Raw genomic sequence first — 19210 nt, forward strand, 5'->3', positions numbered from 1 at the left:
CTGCTTAGCTTCCAAGATGAGACTCGCCTAGGCCATGTCATTCCAGAGAAGTTCTCATTCTATCAGGACAAGCTTATGAGGGGTACACCATGACTCTAAGGAACCATGGGCCTTTTCTGTCACTACTTGCCTATGCACCAATTCTGGATTCTCTGGACTGCCAGAAAAGGGAATTGGGCTGGAACATGAGGACAGAGGGGGACAATTTTGCTTTCTCCCTCCCTTACTGCAACCACCCATGTTCTTGCTCATGTGTGTAACCCCATCCCCAGCATCACTGTTACAGAACAGCTGGCAGTAGAAATAGATCTATCTCGAGAAGAAGAAGAAGAAGAAGAAGAAGAAGAAGAAGAAGAAGAAGAAGAAGAAGAAGAAGAAGAAGAAGAAGAAGAAGAAGAAGAAGAAGAAGAAGAAGAAGAAGAAGAGTTTGTATTTATATCCCCCCTTTCTCTCCTGCAGGAGACTCAAAGGGCTTTACAATCTCCTTGCCCTTCCCTACTCACAACAAACACCCTGTGAGGTAGGTGGGGCTGAGAGAGCTCTGAGAAGCTGTGACTAGCCCAAGGCCACCCAGCTGGCGTGTGTGGGAGTGTACAGGCTAATCTGAATTCCCCAGATAAGCCTCCACAGCTCAGGTGGCAGAGCTGGGAATCAAACCCGGTTCTTCCAGATTAGATACACGAACTCTTAACCTCCTACGCCCCTGCTGCTCCTTCCATCTCTGCCAGCTCCTTCCATTGGCAGTGCACTGGATTAAATACCTTGTACCCTAGAGTAAAAAGGGCCATACAGGCTATCTAGTCCAATCTCCCGCTCAATGCAGGAACCATAAGAACATAAGAAAGAGCCTGCTGGATCAGACCAGAGTCCATCTAGTCCAGCACTCTGCTACTTGCAGTGGCCCACCTTTGGGAGCTGACATGCAGGAGGTGAAAGCAATGGCCTTCTGCTGCTGCTGCTCCTGAGCACCTGGTCTCCTAAGGCATTTGCAATCTCAGATCAATGAGGATCAAGATGGGTAGCCAAAAATCGACTTCTCCTCTCCAACATATACCATCAAAAAAACAAGGGGGCCATCTTAGATCTGCAAACAAGTCACAGTTCTGTATAGTAGTCAGAAATCTTAAGTGTAACTTTTTTAAAGGGGAACAGTTTAAAATTAAAGGTTTATCTCCCTTTCTGGCAAATATGGTAGGTAACAATCATTTCCCAGGGGCTCCTTAAAGACTAACATTTATGCCAACACGAACATTCATGAGTCAGAGTACGCTTCTCCAAATGCAGATCAGAAGTAACACATTTTTGCCCACACTTATAAGGGAAATTACAGGGAAGGGGAAAAGGAATCGGAGCAGAGAGGTTTAACGGGGAGCCTGTCATTAATATCCCAGGTGTGAAAATCTGCATAAGAGAGCGAAGACTGTTATACATAATGGATGATGAAAGAAATCAGAGGTTCCAGCCTCTCTCTCCTGGTGTGCAGATTACCTGGCTTGAAACACACTTGGCAAAACAAAACATCATGAAGAAGCCCCTGTCCCCCACCAAGTATTTAAGAAAAAGTACTGAGCGATTTGGATGATATTGCAAGTATTAATGCTCCACATCTGGCTTTGCCTGTGAAAATCTGCACTGATGCTACTCCCCCACCCCAAGAAGCCAAACATACACAAATGTGTAAGCGCTGTGACAATAAAGCTACAGACTAGTAACAACATCCTTCTCTTCCATGAGGAAAAGCGGTCAACTGTGCCTTGCTTTCAGTTATAATCCAGCAATCACAGAATTTGGAAATTGGATCTTTTCAAACATTTTTATCGGCAGAAGGGGTGATCCTGCCAAATCTCTCATCTTCATTGCAGCCTTGGACCATATAACTTTTTGTCAGTAGACTTGGTTATGCTTGAAAGTCATTGGGGAGGACTGGGGGAAGGTGGAAAAAGATCCGCTTCTGCCAGAAGAAAATCTTCTGGATCTAACCAACCCTGCCCTTCCCCCCAGCCCGCCCACCGACCAACACCCAGTGCTCATCAGGTGTTTGAATTAATTTTATTTATCTGAGGACCAGGATGCTTAAATGTTGCAATAAATCACTAGGACATGCCCTTTTCAACAAATCCACCCACAGCAAGATTTTCTTAAAACAACCCTCACACTGCAATTCTTGTGCGACTTGTTTTATTGACGGTTTGCAAGTACATATAAAAAGACATGGATGCACAGTTGCCAGTAAGTTTGTTGCACAGGCCAGAGGTTCACTTTTGTCTTCTGAAAGAACAGAACCAAGTATAATGATACACAGGCTATGAAGGAAAGTAACATTTGTGAAGTGGAGGGGAAAATACATAGTCTTGGGAAATCTGACAGGATTGGTTCAGTTTTGCTGTTGTCGTTATTTAGTTTTATACATTTTATATTATGTGTAGTCTGAAAATTACTAAGTGCTTTCAGACTCCTCCTGCTCTGAAATGCCTCGCCACTCATGGTAGTCATATCATCAATAACCCATAAGGACCTGGGGCAGGGATCCAGGGCTTCACACATACAGTGAAAGGGAAGAGAGAGTCAGTATATATCTTTCCAAAGCCCTTTGAGGACTGTTGAATGCAAACTTTTCAGGACTGCTGAATGCAAACTATTGAATGCAAACTTTTCAGGAATCAACCAGGCTCTCCTAACATTTTTTGTGGGGAAAAGGGAGGTGGGGTTGCCTTAAGTGCAACTGATCCCTCATAATATGAGGTACCAGCAGAGAAGTCAAGGGGCTAAGTTGTAGTGTTGACACAAACGATAGCACAGCAGGAGCTGCCATGTCTCAACATACTTGTCCCCAGTTCAACATGAGTGAAAAAATGCCAACCCTCCTCTTTAGGTATAAAGTTCCTGAGCAGCAGTATGGTGATTTGGCATGCACCCTCTAGTAATGCACTGGAAACCCAATCCTGAAATGTTGATAGGCTGCTGGTACTGCCCTGATTCTGATGGGTTCAAGTACCAGTAGCCAGAGATTGGGAAAGGAATAGACTCTACCAAAGTACTAAAGTTCAACCTCAAAACCTCAAAACAAGAGCGGCAGAAACCAATACACATTAAATAATGTACTGGATCATACAGGTGAAGGGCAGAGTTTCTTGAAAAAAGGTTCCTCTCTTGTTTCCTCAGCGCTATCACAGAGTCATATTTTGGCAGAAAATGGGACTCCGGTGGGTAGATAAGCCCGTCTGCGCAAGCTTGATGAAATGAATGCAGTAAAAGTATGGATCTCACAGACAGAGGAACTCATAGAGTCCCACTGACATCTGTCCAAGATGCTTAAATTATTTGTAGCCTAACATACCTTACAGGGTTGCAGACACTCTGTGATTGCCTTATTGCCCAGTGAGATTTGTGTATTATCCAAGAATGTAAGGGTCTCTCATGGCCAAGCCCACCAATTTGTAGTTGGTTCTCAAGAATCAATCATCCCACTGCACTTAAATTATGGTGCAGACATTCCCTTTGTTCTAAAACCTCCCTCATTTAAGTGGTGCAAGTTTCAACCTCAACAGCTCATTTAAATAGACTCTGTAGGTGTAGAACTTCTTGGGACTCTTCCAATGGGGATTTCTGCAAGCCAGAAAAAATTCTGCACCGACTTTAAAGTCCAGAAGAAGGGGTTTGGCTTCAGATAGTGCAGGGAAAAGCTTTACAGCTTACGGATGACACAACAAAAGCCCCAGTGCAATGCCACTTTACTGACTTTACGGTGTAAACAATCTACTGCTCAAAATGGAAAAGCAGAATCCAGACTTTAAATGAGCTATACAATTGTGCGTGTATTTATTAAAAGGTCAGTAAAAAAGACTCACAGGGCTGTTACAGCAGCTTCTGTTCTAGTTGACCTGAAATCTAGTATGTCCCACATACAACCAGAGCTGTATATATTCTGCACAAATTATAACTCTATGCCAAGGGGCGCCAGATTCTGCATAACAAAAGCTGGATTGTCTGATCTATGTCATTGATTCCAATGAAGTATATCTGCATTACCACTTCTATATTTTATTCTGCTTTTGCTAGCCATTTGTGAAGCAGGGAAGCTACTAAGCAGTACACTGAAGTTTCATCCTCTTGTTTCTGAAAATAAAAAATTATTTTCCTGGTTTCTCAGACTTTACCTGTCATTGTCCATCTGAAAGATAACCTTCCAGTCATAAGGAATTAGACATTTGCTTGGGGGGAGGAGGGCGGGAGGGGGGGCGGTCATCAACTTCTGCTCTTGTTATGTTGCGATCACAGAATATAAACAACTCTATATACAGCTTTTCATCTATGTGACCTTCTGGAAATAAGGGTCCTTTTTAGGCAAATACCTAATTACACATATGTTTTTAGATCACTGCCACATCACCCTGTGACTTTTCCCCTTTTCTGTGTGCGCAATTGCAGCCAATGTACAGGCACTTGCAGTTTTGAATTATCTGTGCGTGGAAAATGAACCTCTGCCTGTGCCCAAAGTTATGGTATTAAGATCATATCTGCAAGGCATTGTCTCTTGCTAATGCTTACTAACAGTGTAACGATTAATAAATAAGCTAGGTACCAAATGGGTTTTATTTTCTGGGAACTGTACTGCAATGTCATGTGCAAACAAACATTTACATAGTTATAACAAAGAGTCAGCCTGATGCTAACTACCAGAAACTACTTACAAAGACCTCTTTTTAAAATGCATAATTGCAAAAACAAGACGTTTGATTCCCCTTCGCTGGAAGCATGGAAGTTAAGCCCCACTGTCTACTCCTCAGGTTGAAATCTGCTTCATTGGTTGGAGATTTGGTGATACCTAGGAGGGAAAGAAAAAGGATTTGACACATACTGTGATTTTCGATCATTTTTACTGCAGCATCAAGCTAACAGTAGTGCCATTTTACATAACACTGCCAATGAATTCAGGGGGAAAAATATAAGCCTGTTGACCCCATTACTCTCTATAGATATCCAAATGAATCCAGTTTGGCACCATAAATTAGAAGTTTCAACAGTTTCAATGGAAGTTTAAGCTTTGGCGTGAATTTAGGAAACAGCTAGTGCCAGTAATTAAAAAAAAACTATTTTCCTGTTTCTCCAGCCACCATCAGCTGACAACTCTTGCTAAAATAAATCCACCACAAATGCCAGTTTCTCTCTGTATATTTAACCACCTATGGCTCCAGTGGGTGACAAGCCAATGCACCACTCTCTGTGCCTGTTCTCTGTTGGCAAATTGCCTTATTGCAGATTTCTACACAACCCTCTTGCCTATGGGATGTTGGCTGTGTGGGACAATTGATAATCCATAGGATTTGGGGACTATTGTTTCTGAATCCTAATTCAGAGCGCAGTGTGATGGCACTGGGCTACGCTTGGAGAGAACCAGATTCAAATCCCTATACAGCCATGAAGCTTGCTGGGTGTCCTTGGGCCTGTCTTCATCTCTCAAGACTAACCTACCTCACAAACCATGCATCCCGCCCTAAGCTTGTTGGATGAAACATAGGATATAAACAAATTCAAGACATAACAAATATCAAAGTTCAACCACAGTTTTGGATGCCCCAGCAACAGGCAAGTGTTTATTTATTTATTCATTTATTTTATTCCATTTCTAGACTGCCCTACCCCCGGAGGGCTCAGGGCGGTGTACATCCACATAAGACAATACATATCAATAAAATCAGCCTGATAACAATTTAAAATTCACAGTTCAACGTTCCTCCATGTTAACCGATGGTGACTCGTCCCAACCACATTCCCGCCCACGGGAGACCAAGATGGTATGAGGGTCCGATGGTCACCCCGGCTGGCCAAAAGCCTGGCGGAACTGGTTCGTTTTACAGGCCCTGTGGAAGCTCTGTAAATCCTGCAGGGCCCTGGTCTCCTTAGGGAGCCTTTTCCACCAGGTAGGGGCCAGGGCTGTAAAGGCCCTGGCCCTTGTTGAGGACAGCCAGATCTGTTTTGGGCCAGGAATTTCCAGCAGGCGCTCCCCCGTGGATCGGAGGGCCCCAGTAGGGCAGCACGGGGAGATGCAGTCCCTTAGATATGTAGGCCCAGTGCCGCTAATGGCCCTGAAGGTCAAAACTAGCACTTTGAAAGAGGCGACACAGATGGGCTGAAGGACAATCTGATTTTTGGAGGCTTCCACCCCCAATATGTCAGTTGCCTATGTCAAAAGCCTCATGTTGCTACATTTATAGTGAGCCCTGGCTTTTAGACACTCCTGAGACTCTGTAAAAAACATCCCAAGAACTTCTCCTTGTTTTTACCCCTCTTTGCACAAAGCCAGTCCCCTGTTGACTGTTTATAGCAAGTATTCTCTTCGTTCAGCTTTAAAACAAGAGAGCGGGGAAGGTTTCAACAATCCCCCATTTCCTGAAAGCCTGCTGGGACCGACCACATTATATTCCACTGTCTATAACCCTAACCCTAACCCCAAACGGATGAGAAATCAACTATCGCCTAAGACAGACGTGACTTGCTGCACAATTTGTTGTGCACGTTGCTAAAAGTCAGGAAAGAGTTTGTAGATTACAGCCTGTTAAAAGAGCAAGGGTGACAAATTGCTTTTATTTGAAGCTGGCAAGACGATTCACATTATTGTTTTGTGGATGCACACTTTTGACCAATTGCATTCGTAATCTTGCAATGGCTTTTGCCACACGATAAAACTTGACATTTAGAAGAAAATACGACACAGCATTATCGCATCATGCAGAAGCTGCACTCTTTCAAACTTTTGTTTTGTTTTTCCTGGAAGCAATTTCTTTGCAAGATCAATCATGGGAAAAGTTTGCTGACTCAGCCTGGCTTCTTGTAAAATTCTGTAAAATAAACATTATTGGAAGGGCCTAATTATAATACCGAGAAAAGTTTAAGCAGCTAATTACATAGCCTCACAGCTGAAGTTCCTTTTGCTTCCCTTGTGGCTCCTAAAGCTATTTTGAACGAAGGAATCAAATGCTGCCAATCATATGGAACTCATTTTTTTAAAAAACAAAGGCTCCTTCATGCCTTGTTTCCAAATCCACCAAGAACATTTTCTCCAGAAGACCCTCCACTAGAAGACCCCCTCACCAGTATAAGCACATCATGGGCAAAAAAAACCTGGCTACCCCTTGCCAGACAGAGACCGTCATTTGCTTGTTTATCAAGCTACTCCTGAGATACAAGCGGGCTACAGTTTATCAAACAAACAAGTGACTTACAGCAAATTCACAGCCGGTGCTTTTCTTGATATCGTCCACAGACAGACCTTCCCAGATTTCAATCAGAGTCAATCCCTTTTTCTTATCCACGTCAAAAACAGCCTAAGGGATTTAGATTGTTGGTTAATAGTTTTGAACAAAAAGGGAAGCTATATCGATTACAGCAGAAGGCTAAAGCTAGTGTTTGAACTGATAAGTAAGGGCAGTTCAGAAGATGGTTCTTGAAATCGCTTCCATGGAAGAGAAGTGGGCGAGCACTGCTTCCCCTTCAGCTGAGATCTTAACAACAGCAGGTGATACTGGGTTAGGGTGATCTCATTTAGGCAATCTCTCCCTTCTCTCCAACCCACCCTGATATTACAAGTAGGGCTTCTGTCCACGTGCCTGTCAGCATCCTGTTCACAGACACAACAGTCAGCAAAACAGTAGGTTGAATCCTGTGAACATTTTTGCTCATTGTCACTTAATTCCACTCCTTGTTAGCGCCACCATTCCAAATGATGTTCAGTAAGAAGGGTCTATATACAGTTCCCCTTTAAATCTTTCTAATGCATTGGCTTTCTAAGGTATCCTGGGATTGTCTGTAGGTCATCATAATTGCTACATCTTAATTGGGGTATAACTTATGGGTTGCTCACCTTATTATAAATCTGTTACATGTGCAAATGGGAGTGTATACTGTCAAAGGCTTTCACAGCCGGAATCACTGGGGTGTTGTGTGGTTTCCGGGCTGTATGGCTGTGTTCTAGTAGCATTTTCTCCTGACGTTCCGCCTGCATCTGTGGCTGGCATCTTCAGAGGATCATTCAGAAGATACCACCCACAGATGCAGGCGAAACATCAGGAGAAAATGCTACTAGAACACGACCATACAACACCCCTGTGGATGGATAGACAGATATACACACATATATATAAGTGCACACACCTTATTGTTTCTACTGGTACTGATACAAGCAGTTTTTTAATTTCAGATTCTTGAATAAAACTGAATCCAAATACCATACTGGTATTGGAAATCACGGATATCAGGAATACCAACATTTTTTTAATTCCAATATACCCAAATCTGAAATGTGAAGGAGTGAGGGGTCCAAGCTGGTTCTCCAGATCTGAGTTCAGTGCTCCTCACCACCACACCACACTGGCTGATTATGTCACTGGAACTGATAGCTTATTAAAACAACATTTAGAGTCATCTCTGTTTCTTTAGAAAATATCTGGCTTCAGCTCCTAGCCTGTTTTACTCCAACGCCATCCAGCTGAAGCCACGAGTTTCTAGAATATATGATTTAAGGATGTTACAGTGGACTTACTTAGGGGTGGGAAGGTTCCTAATTTTGAGCAGCAATTGGGAGGAAAAAGGACATAAAAGAAAGGTGGTGCTCACTCATTTTCTTGGACAAGTTGACATCTCAATTTTGCCTGTGTTGATGAACACGAGCTCAGCTATAATTTACAGCTTGCCACTTGTGCAACCCAGTCTGCATAACCAGCCTGTCAAAGATCCTGGACATAAACATCAACGGGTTTGCCTTGGGCCCCTCAACTTGAATCCAGTCAACCACCAAAGGATTTGCTGTGTGCTTCCCTCCCCAGCAGTCTTTTTTTGGGAAAAGTTATTGTTATTGTTAAGACTCACATTGTTAAGACTCACATTGTTATTGTTAAGACTCACATGAACTAAAAGCCACACCAGGCAGAGGATGACAGTGAGTACTGTGGAACTGTACTTCCTCCCCCTTTCGCAAGTACAGCTCCACTTATGGAAAACTGAGAAGGGAAAATGTCATTTGCTTCCTGGTCCTTGCAGCAGCTGCCTGGTTGTACTGGATGCAAACCCTACAAAAATATTGTGAAGGTAAAAATGGTTACCTTTTCCGTTATGATGCGATCCACACAATTCTTCCCCGTAATTGGCAGCGTGCAGTTTTCCAAAATCTTATGGGCATTGCCCTAGAACAAAAACAAACTACAGTTGAATGTTCTGCATTTCAAGAAAGCAGGTTTAACTTTGAATACACAAGGCCTGTGGGAGAAGAAAATCACTCGCCACAAATATATGCCAATTCCACTGTTCAACTATGGACGATCCCTTTCTAAAGGTATATTTGCACTCATTACTCAAATACTTCGGGCTTGCATGGGATATGGATGAGGACCCATGGATGTCGGCGGTAAAGCTGCTCAACAGTTAAGACTTCTGTCAACTGCTGTATTATGTTTCTTAAGCAACTAGTCCATAGGTGTCAAACGCGCAGCCCTCCAGATGTTATGGACTACAGTTCCCATCATCCCCTGCCAGCATGATGCTGGCAGGGGATGGTGGGAACTGTAGTCCATAACATCTGGAGGGGCACGACTTTGACACCTGTGAACTAGACTATGACTCATCTATCTGATCGCCCTAATTCCTAACATTTTGGGACTCTATATTGTCGAAGGCTTTCACGGCTGGAATCACTAGGGTGCTGTGGGTTTTCCGGGTTGTATGGCCATGTTCCAGTAGCATATTCTCCTTTGATTATGCAACTTCAGTGTTACATACATATGCTACAATGGGTGGATTCCACTTAACACATGCAAATTTCACTTGCAAATTGAACACTTAACACTTTTAACCAATGCAAATGGTTCTTTCTCCCACCCTGGACATTCCACGGGTATAGATACTCCACTTGCTTTACTATCATCAGATCCTCTGAAGATGCCAGCCACAGATGCAGGCGAAACATCAGGAGAATATGCTACTGGAACACGGCCATATAGCACGGAAACCCCACAACACCCTATTTGGGGGCCAGTTCTTACTGACTTTCGTGCTGTCTAGCATTAGTAGTTACTTTGTACAGAGCAACCAAATGATGTAGATAAATTATATGGTTGCTTTCCGTGTTGGTGACGCTTCTCCCTGGGATAAGCAGTTGCCCAGTTACTCCCTCGGTGCTGTAAGAGGGGACCACCCCAACGCAGTTCCCAAAACTGGAATCTATCCATTCAATTACTCTGGTTTATTAATAAAATACTAAGGAAAGCTCTCCTTCACTTCATCCACAGTGCATTTTTAGAAAATCTTCCAGCAGCCTTGTCTAGATAATTGGTTTTTTATTGTTTTTGGATGAGGACTCACAAGTTCAAATTTATTTTGTATAGTGACCAGTTGATTTGCGATCACATAACTTTTAGACCATATGTTTTTGGCAGCCATTACTTTCATATGTTTTAACTGCAAGGCTGCCTGTTTTATAACCATCACTTGCCTTATCCAAGCTGACATTTACTTAACACACCTATAAATGTTGAAACATTTATCTCAATTACAAACTTGGTCACAGTTTTGTTCATGCAAATCCTATGCATATCTACTCAGAAGTAAGTTTTTGTATTCAACATTCTGAAAGTAGCCTGAATCTATGAACCAACATACAACATTGCACTCAATTATAATACCAGAAACTACCTTTTATATCTGTTCACAGCCTGAACTGTTCTGGTAACATTTTGCCCTCGAGATTTTATTTTCAATTTTTGTTTGCATTTGTACATTTCAGAAAGAAGGTTAAAAGAATGTTGTGTATTTTTAGAGTGGACATGGTTGTTTTTAAATTCTTGTTCATCACGGGAGGATAAGTGTATCTCCATAGGTGTCAAATTTGCGGCCCTCCAGATGTTATGGACTACAGTTCCCATCATCCCCTGCCAGCTGGCAGGGGATGATGGGAACTGTAGTCCATAACATCTGGAGGGCTGCAAGTTTGACACCTGTGATTCTATTCTTTCATTCAGTGTGTGTATTCTTCCACGCTGTAAGGAATGATTGCTCAAACATTCCTTTTGTGCGGGTGTTCAGTGCTGCAAGCAATTGTTACGTTTTTAATTTCTATCAGTTAAGATCTACATCTCTCTTTCAAGGCTGCTAGATTGCTCAAGTAACATGATGGATCTTAAGGAAAAATGGTTGGAACACCAATGACAATATTGCTACATTAGTTACATTCAAAGACCTTCCAGGTTTCAGTCTCTGGCGCAGTAATGATTTATCTGAGCTATTTTTAAGAAAAGTGTTCCTCAACCCATCAGGTATATTTTTAAGGTCATGTAATATCTCCTCTGAGTATCTTGCAGAGACTGAAACACACAGACTCGTGGAAAAAAGAGACAGCTTTTAAGATAGCGGCCATAACCCCAAGAACTGATGCATTACAGAATGCTGAAGTTAAAGATTATCTCACTGCCACCCGTTATTACAGCTGTGGTTAAAACCTAGCCATAGTCATATCTACAGAAAATTATCAAGATGGAAACGGAAGGATCAGCGAACACCAGGACTTCACAAACAGCAGGGCAATCTCCCAAAAGAGGTGGAAATGGTTATGTTATCTTCATCCCTAACTTCCATGCCAGCCCAATGTCTGTGAATGCTTTATCTGTGCTGAGAGCCAAAGTCTTCTTTTTTTATTATTTCTAACACGTTCACTGTATATTCCTAATTTGCGGGCCTTTCAAAGCAGCCTACCCCTCACTCATCTGTTTGCTTCACTGTATCCTCTGTACTCATGGATATTTTTGCAGGCTTTGGAATATTGCTAATTCCTGAGTTGTGACTGCGCCAGAACACAGGTACAAAAATCATATCCTTATGTTACCTCAAAAATCATATCCTTATGTTACCTCAGCAGAGCCTCCAAGGGCCTTCATGCGAAAACCTTCCCCCTCACATCAAGAAGGCCCAACTCAACGTTGCATGACAATAAAGCCTTTGACTGCCCACACCATAGGCTGCCAAGGTTGACCAGCAGTCCCTAGCCAATCCCCCCACCCACCCACCCCCACCCCACCTCGCCAGCAGCCCTGCCATTCTGGTGTTTTATTCTGCCACAAGAAACATCTGCATACCAGTATATACAAGCAGGGACAATTATTGATTTATGAAGAAGAAGAAGAAGAAGAAGAAGAAGAAGAAGAAGAAGAAGAAGAAGAAGAAGAAGAAGAAGAAGAAGAAGAAGAAGAAGAAGAAGAAGAAGAAGAAGAAGAAGAAGAAGAAGAAGAAGAAGAGGAGGAGGAGGAGGAGGAGGAGGAGGAGGAGTTTGGATTTATATCCCCCCTTTCTCTCCTGTAGGAGACTCAAAGGGGCTTACAATCTCCTTGCCCTTCCCCCCTCACAACAAACACCCTGTGAGGTAGGTGGGGCTGAGAGAGCTCCGAGAAGCTGTGACTAGCCCAAGGTCACCCAGCTGGCATGTGGAAAATATGTCGCCCACCTCTCCAGACTTGTTCAAAGCTTCTTATAATCAAAACCAAACAAACAGGATAATAAATTCAAGTCAATTAGAAAAGACCAATAGAACAAGATTAGTCAATAAAATAATTTAGAATAATAAAATACTTCAAGAAAAAATCAATAAAGCAAGTCAATATAAAGCACATGCAACAAATAGACCAGACTGTCCTCCCACTATGGAGGACATCAACAGAATTGGATCTTTTTGCCTACTCTTGTAACTGCTGAGGAAAGCGTCAAAACTCGAATCAGGAATTCTCCTGACACCTTGAAGGCTATTAATTCATAACATGGTCAACACATGAAGGCTACTCAGAACTTCCTCAGGATGTTGGTCATCCCATAAGAAAAAGTATTTGTCTGCCATACAGATAAGCCTTCAAAGCAGGCCTACAAGATCTCTCTCCACATTCCCACCAAAGATATGTGGCTGGCAGCTTAGAAAGACCAGCCACACATAGTGACTTGTCACTATAGCAGATAAAGGGCACTATAATGGACAACTATTCCCTTTTCCCTTTCAGGGGACTGACTAGAGAGACGCATAAAAGCCGAATACGCTTTTGGATGTTAGAACAGCCTAGCATTTTAAGGGGTTGGGTTTTAATATAGCTCCTGAGAGCTGTTTCCTAATTCCAGATTCTTATAGCTGATATTACTGTACTCTATTGTCCTTGTTGTTCCGTAAGCCTTAGGCCCTTCGTGGTAGAGTACGGCTTGCGTAACATATATATTAATATTAATATTGGAAGAATATTAATGACAATATATGCTAACAACAACAACAAATACAACAACAATACAACAACAAATTAACAACAACAACCAGCAACCAAATGCGCCAACAACAACTGGCTACAAAGGGGCATTATCACTTTCTCTAGGAGTATATGAAACATGGCGGCTGGCCCGGGGAGTTAAAAGGCATTTGTCTGCATTGAAAGAGCTGGCAGTTGCTTAATAAATTCCAGAGCACAGATACTGTCTGGGGCTGGCACTGCTTGCTTACTTTTAGGCCTGCTGGATGCGTTCTCAACTTATGCATCTGCAAATTGGACATTCCAGCAACATTAAATTAGCAATGCTTTTTTTCTTCCAAGGAAAGCAATCGTGTAAAAGATGCTGGGCAGAGGAACCAGGAAGCAATGTGCAATTTGACTTATTGACAGCGTACGGTACCGATCGAATTCTAAGCAGCCAACACCTAAAAAATGGCGTCCCTGTTCTTCCGCGGACTTTGCAACTAACGTTAGAACTTTCACACAGTGCTCACAGCGTGCTACAAACTCTAAAGAATATAGAAGTGGCCTGACCTTTTTCTGAAGGTTGCTCAACATACAGAAAATTAACGCAAATGGGCGATGATAGGGGAGAGTAATGGGCGAAGTTTGCAGGGATGATATATGCAAGCGGTAGAAAGGCACAGGGAAGGTTCCAGGGGAAAGCTTTTGTTGCAGAAGTTGACAAAGAGATTTGGAGGAGGCAGAGGGATTGGCTCAACCAAGAAAGAAGGAGACTGCTTGTTCTGCAGGGCATGCCACAAGGCAGAGACGGGTGGAGAAGGAAACAGCCAAAGGAGGCAGGCAGACAAGCTTCAGCTGAAGCAATATTTTCAGTCTCAAGAAACCAGAATGGAGAGACCAAATTTTACCTTTGCTGAGTGCTCCATGGTGACCACCACTTTGGTTCTTGCACTGGATACCAAGTCCATGGCACCCCCCATCCCTTTCACCATCTTGCCCTAAAAAACACGTGCAAATAAAGAGGTTAAAAAAAAACTCTAAAAAAATGTCAAGAACAGTCTTGCCTTTTGAAGTCTGAATTAACACACCTAAAAATCTGTACCAAAAAAAGATACAGAATTACGCAAATGTATGTTAAATTTCCCCGGATTTTCCCAAATTTTAATTTTTTTATTGATTCATCCCTTTACGCATCAGAAGTGTTTCATAATCTTACATCCATCATCTTTGCATCAATAATCCAAGGAGGGACCAAAAACAAATGCTATAGCTAATAAGAGCAAATCATGTTTCTGCCCCTGGTAACATTTAACATGAAAAAAAATGCACATTGCATGGGTGGGAAGTTTCCCTAATCTGCAAAGAAACTGTCTGAAAAGTAAATGTGTGGAAATGTGTCTAATAACTGGTCTAAATACCGGTAATAAAAGATTCACCTCATACATTCATATTTCATCAAGGTTTTAAATCAGTGTTGCCAATCCCAGCAGGGAAATTCCTGGAGACTTTTGTGAGTGTGTGTGTGTGTGTGTGTGTGTGCGTGCGTGTGTAGTGGGGGTGGGGTATCCGAGAAAGGCAGAGTCTGGGGAGAGAAGTGAGCTCGGCAAGAATGTGATACTACAGCGTTCCTCCCTTCAAAGCTGCTACATCCTCCTGGGAAACTGAGTCTCTGTAGTCTAGAGATAAACTGTAATTCCATGAAAGCTCCAGACTCTACCTGGAGGTTGGCAACCCACCAGATCCCACTCTCCATTATAAAGGTTCAGTACTGAACAACTTGGCTTTGCTAAAACTATTCAACAGCAAGACAGAAATAAGTTACCAGACTATCATACTAGCTTCTAAGTTTATGTATTCAAGTCTCGGTGTTTGGATATTTTCCACAAGGTTAGAGATTCTAATGGAACATTCAATGACATTTGCAACAGAAATAAAACAGACACCTGGTATGTGCAGGAACAGCCCAAAATTCTATACTTATTTATTTACAAAAGTATTTGCAACTCTCCATTTCTCCAGGCATTCAAGATGACCAGCCAATCGTAATGGGCAGAGATTACAACGAAGCAGAGAATAAACGGCAAGCCCAGGACAAAAACCAGTCTGCAAAGAATCTATCGCATCAAATCTGCCTCAGTTCTCCTGAACGATTCAGCAGAGCCGCGCTACAGGCAGCCTCAAGTAAGGGTCACCTGAAATGAAACGGTTTTGCAAGCTTCCCTGAACCCTTTGAGTGAAGGTGTTTCAGCCCCTTCTAGAAAGTCATTCCACGGAATCAGTACAATGAGCAAATCAGGCCTAGAGAGGTAAGAAGAGAAGCACTGTGAGAAGAACATGGTCAGAGGTGCACAATCGGTGCATGGATTCATACATGGAGATGCAGTCCATCAAACAAACAGGTCCCAGATAAATTCCCTCTACCCCGTGAATAATTCTACAAACCTCCATCACGTCTCTTCTTAGTCATCTTTTCTAAACTGAAAAGTCCCAGGCTCTTCAGCCTTCCCTCAAAAGGAACGTGCTTCGATCCTTTAATCATCTGGATTGTCCTTTTTTGTACTTTTTGAGATATGGTCACCAGAAGTGCACATGGTATTCCAAATGAGGTCACACCATAGATTTATACAAGAGCATTATAATATTGGCTGTTTTATATTCTCAATCCCTTTCCTAACAATCCCCAATGTAGACTTGGCCTCCTGTTTATTTTACTAAAATCAAGAATACCACTTAATTTTATAAAATCAAGAATACCACTTAATCACACAATATATACTTCTGTCATATTGTGCATGCTGCTTTCTCAACATAAGCAACTCATCAAATGGATTGGTCTTATTATGAGGAAGGTCTCCATGTCTGGTATCAAAGGTAAGCAGGATGAGCAAATGCTGTGGTTCAGACCCGTGCCTATCAAGCGAGAACCAGTACGTCCATTCTGGCTCTTTCTTGGTAAGAAATCTAGCCAGGCTAGAGAGAGCAAACTTTGCCTCTAACCAAAGGTGTCAAACTCACGGCCCTCCAGATGTTATGGACTACAGTTCCTATCATCCCCTGCCAGATGATGGGAACTGTAGTCCATAACATCTAGAGAGACGCGAGTTTGACACCTATCATAGGGGATTCTAGAATGTTCTCCCAGTTCAGTTTCCACTATCCTCCATCCTCACTAGGTTGGGTCCTCTTGACAAGGACTTTCTACACAAAGTTACCCAAAGATTCCTAAAGGTTGATGCGTACTCTGAAGACCGCATCAGCGCTTCCGGAAGCAACCATGCCACCATTACAACATAGCATGGAGCTCCCTTATCCTGAGACAGTCCATCAGGGTCAGTATTGTCTCCTCAGACTGGCAGTAGCTCTCCGGGGTCTCAGAGGGCTTTCACGTCACTTTACTGGTTGGTCCATTTAACTGAGGGCGTGAGGGATTGAACCTGGGACCTTGTACATGCACAGCAGAAGATCTTTCATTGAGCCACAGCCCCTCCCTGAGCAAAGGGAACCCAAATAAAAACATTTAGAAATGAGTCCGGTAGTTAACTAGACTCAGCTCTGCAATATGTACTGCTACCCAAAGGTGTTAAATGAGATTCTATTTATACTTTCCTTGCATTGAAAGAGCTCACAAGGCTTAAAAATAACTGCAAGAAAACCAGTGTTCAGCAGTATGTTACTTTTTCGCAGGTTTAGAAATCATTAAAGTTATCAACAACTAACAGCAAGGAAATCCTGGATGGTTGTGTGTTCTTCCCTTGAGAATACGTTTCAAATATACATTTACTGTAAAATCTAACAAGGAACATTATTAATATCCACTGCCCAGAACAGCAAGTACATTTTTAAAAAAATAACAGCCTGTCTTTTTACAGTACTGTGATTTCCATTTTTCCCCAAACGGGAAAAAAAATTGCAGGCGTTGGACTAGACCGAAGATTAATTCGTCTGAAAATATATTTATTCTGTCTCTTTCCCACTGACTGAAAGACTCAAAAACAGGACAATTACAAAATTATGGTGATTTCCCAGGTCAGTTCCGACAAACAGATTAGCTTTATCAAAGGGGGAAAGAGAAGAGAAGGAAAAGAAAGGCCAAAGAACACTAGGAAATTGCAACAGAATGGTATTTTCTCTGCAGAAGAATTGTTAAAAGTAGTATAATGGCAACTGGTTAAAATCGCATGATGCATACTGATCAATACATGCCGGGTCGGAACACTAATAAAAGGGAGAATTTGTTCTTATATCCTCAGTGCAACAGCTCTAGCCTCTTGGTCATGGCAACTACCAAGACATTTTTTTTAAAAAGTCAAGCTAGATAGGTGTGATCTTGTAAATAACCTAATTCTGTGGGTTTTGGAGATGGCAGAATGGGAGCGGGTTTATCTCTGCAGGTAACAGTAAAGGGCTGCCCAGGATGCTTTGGAAAGAAGGTAAACAACCCAGGCCTGTGTTGATAACCACAATGATTGTAGAGTATGAAGTCAGAGTAGAAGCAGGGAAACCAATTCAAATACCCTTCTGAAATGAAGTTCAGAGAGTGACCTTCAGCTGGTGAATCTTTGTCTCACTATTATATTTACTTCACAGGACCAATGTAAGGATAATATCCAGGGCGGGGAGAGGGCGGGGGAAGACCACGGCTTGAATCAAACACAACATGAATAGAACTGTTACACATTAATCATACCTGTCCCATCACTCTCCTTCCTAAAAAATTATTATATTCCCTAAAATTATATTCCCTGCACTATTATATTCCCTGAGATTTTGACCATGAACAGAAAGGAGGTTAGAATTCATGCCCATGTAACTCCTCTAAACTCTGGCCCTTTTTGCACGGCGGCAGCAGCGCTTCTCCACCGGCATAATTTATGCCGGTGGAGGTATGGGGATTGCTTGCACGAGCAGTCCCGGCTCCCTCCCTAGTCAGAGAGGCAGCTCCGCACGGAGCCGCCTCTCGGTCGCCCTCCCCCACTCACCTGCCTCTCCAGCATCACTCTCGAGGGCTGCAGGGACCTGCCCATGCTGCCCTCCGACCCCTGGAGGTCAGAGGACAGTGTGGGCGGGTCCCTGCAGTCCCCCAGAGCAACGCTGGAAAGGCAGGTGAGTGGGAGCGACGGGAAAAGGGGCGGCTTCCCTCCGGTACGGTTCGCACCGTGCCACCAGGAAGACGCAGTTTTTTGAAAACCTCACTCAATGAACGAGGTTTTCAGGGACGGCTTCACGCCACCCGGGGAAAGGCAGGCCGGCGTGCTGCGATGCAGCAACGCCGGCCATGTGAATGCTCTCCCAGTGATGGAGTTTTTGCCATCCCTGGGACACTTCATTTGGCCTGTGCGGAAAGGGCCTCAGTTCGGGAAGGGCAGGAAGAGCAGGTTGGCAAAATCATAAAGTGTGTATATGTTCCACTTGTGGCTAGTATATGTTCCCTAGCAATCCAGAAAAACTGTTATGGGTAGATCTCTGGGATCAAAAGGGCGGGGGGGGGGGGAACCTACTATGAAAATCTTACAAAGACTGAGAGCCAGCATGGTGTAGTGAATTAGAGCAGTGAACTCTAATCTAAAGAACTGGGTTTGATCCTCCACATGAGCAGTGGACTCTTAGCTGGTGATTGGATTTGTTTCCCCACTCCTCCACATAAAGCTTGCTGGGTGATCTTGGGCTAGTCACTGTTCTCTTCAAACTCTCTCAGTCCCACCTACCTCACAAGGTGTCTGTTGTGGAAAGAGAAAGGGAAGGAGTTTGTAACCTTTTTTAAGACTCCTTACAGGAGAGAATGGCGGGATATAAATCCAAACTTTTATTATTATCATTTGATTAAAACTGCCTCCCTAAAGCTACTTGTGTACCCCAAACTGTGAAATAATTAATGCTTCATTCACAGGATTATGGTCTTAGTGTTTTGGCTGACATTGACCTCTACAGACAGAGAACCAACAGAAGAATTATAATATCCGACT

General features: G+C 42.9%; 1 protein-coding gene across 1 annotated transcript in view; it reads right to left on the bottom strand.

The window, feature by feature from the left end:
* Positions 1-2161: 2161 nt before the first annotated feature.
* OXCT1 (3-oxoacid CoA-transferase 1) overlaps positions 2162-19210 on the bottom strand; it is a 68103-nt gene continuing 51054 nt past the window's right edge. The window contains exons 14-17 of the mRNA XM_048504342.1: positions 14156-14245; positions 9099-9179; positions 7224-7325; positions 2162-4825 (exon numbers count right to left, since the gene is read on the bottom strand). Of these exons, the coding sequence (XP_048360299.1) occupies positions 4784-4825; positions 7224-7325; positions 9099-9179; positions 14156-14245 (315 nt within the window). The 3' untranslated portion in view covers positions 2162-4783. The remainder of the gene's footprint in view (positions 4826-7223; positions 7326-9098; positions 9180-14155; positions 14246-19210) is intronic.

This window comes from Sphaerodactylus townsendi, linkage group LG07 (assembly GCF_021028975.2).
Source record: "Sphaerodactylus townsendi isolate TG3544 linkage group LG07, MPM_Stown_v2.3, whole genome shotgun sequence".
Taxonomy (NCBI): Eukaryota; Metazoa; Chordata; class Lepidosauria; order Squamata; family Sphaerodactylidae; genus Sphaerodactylus; species Sphaerodactylus townsendi.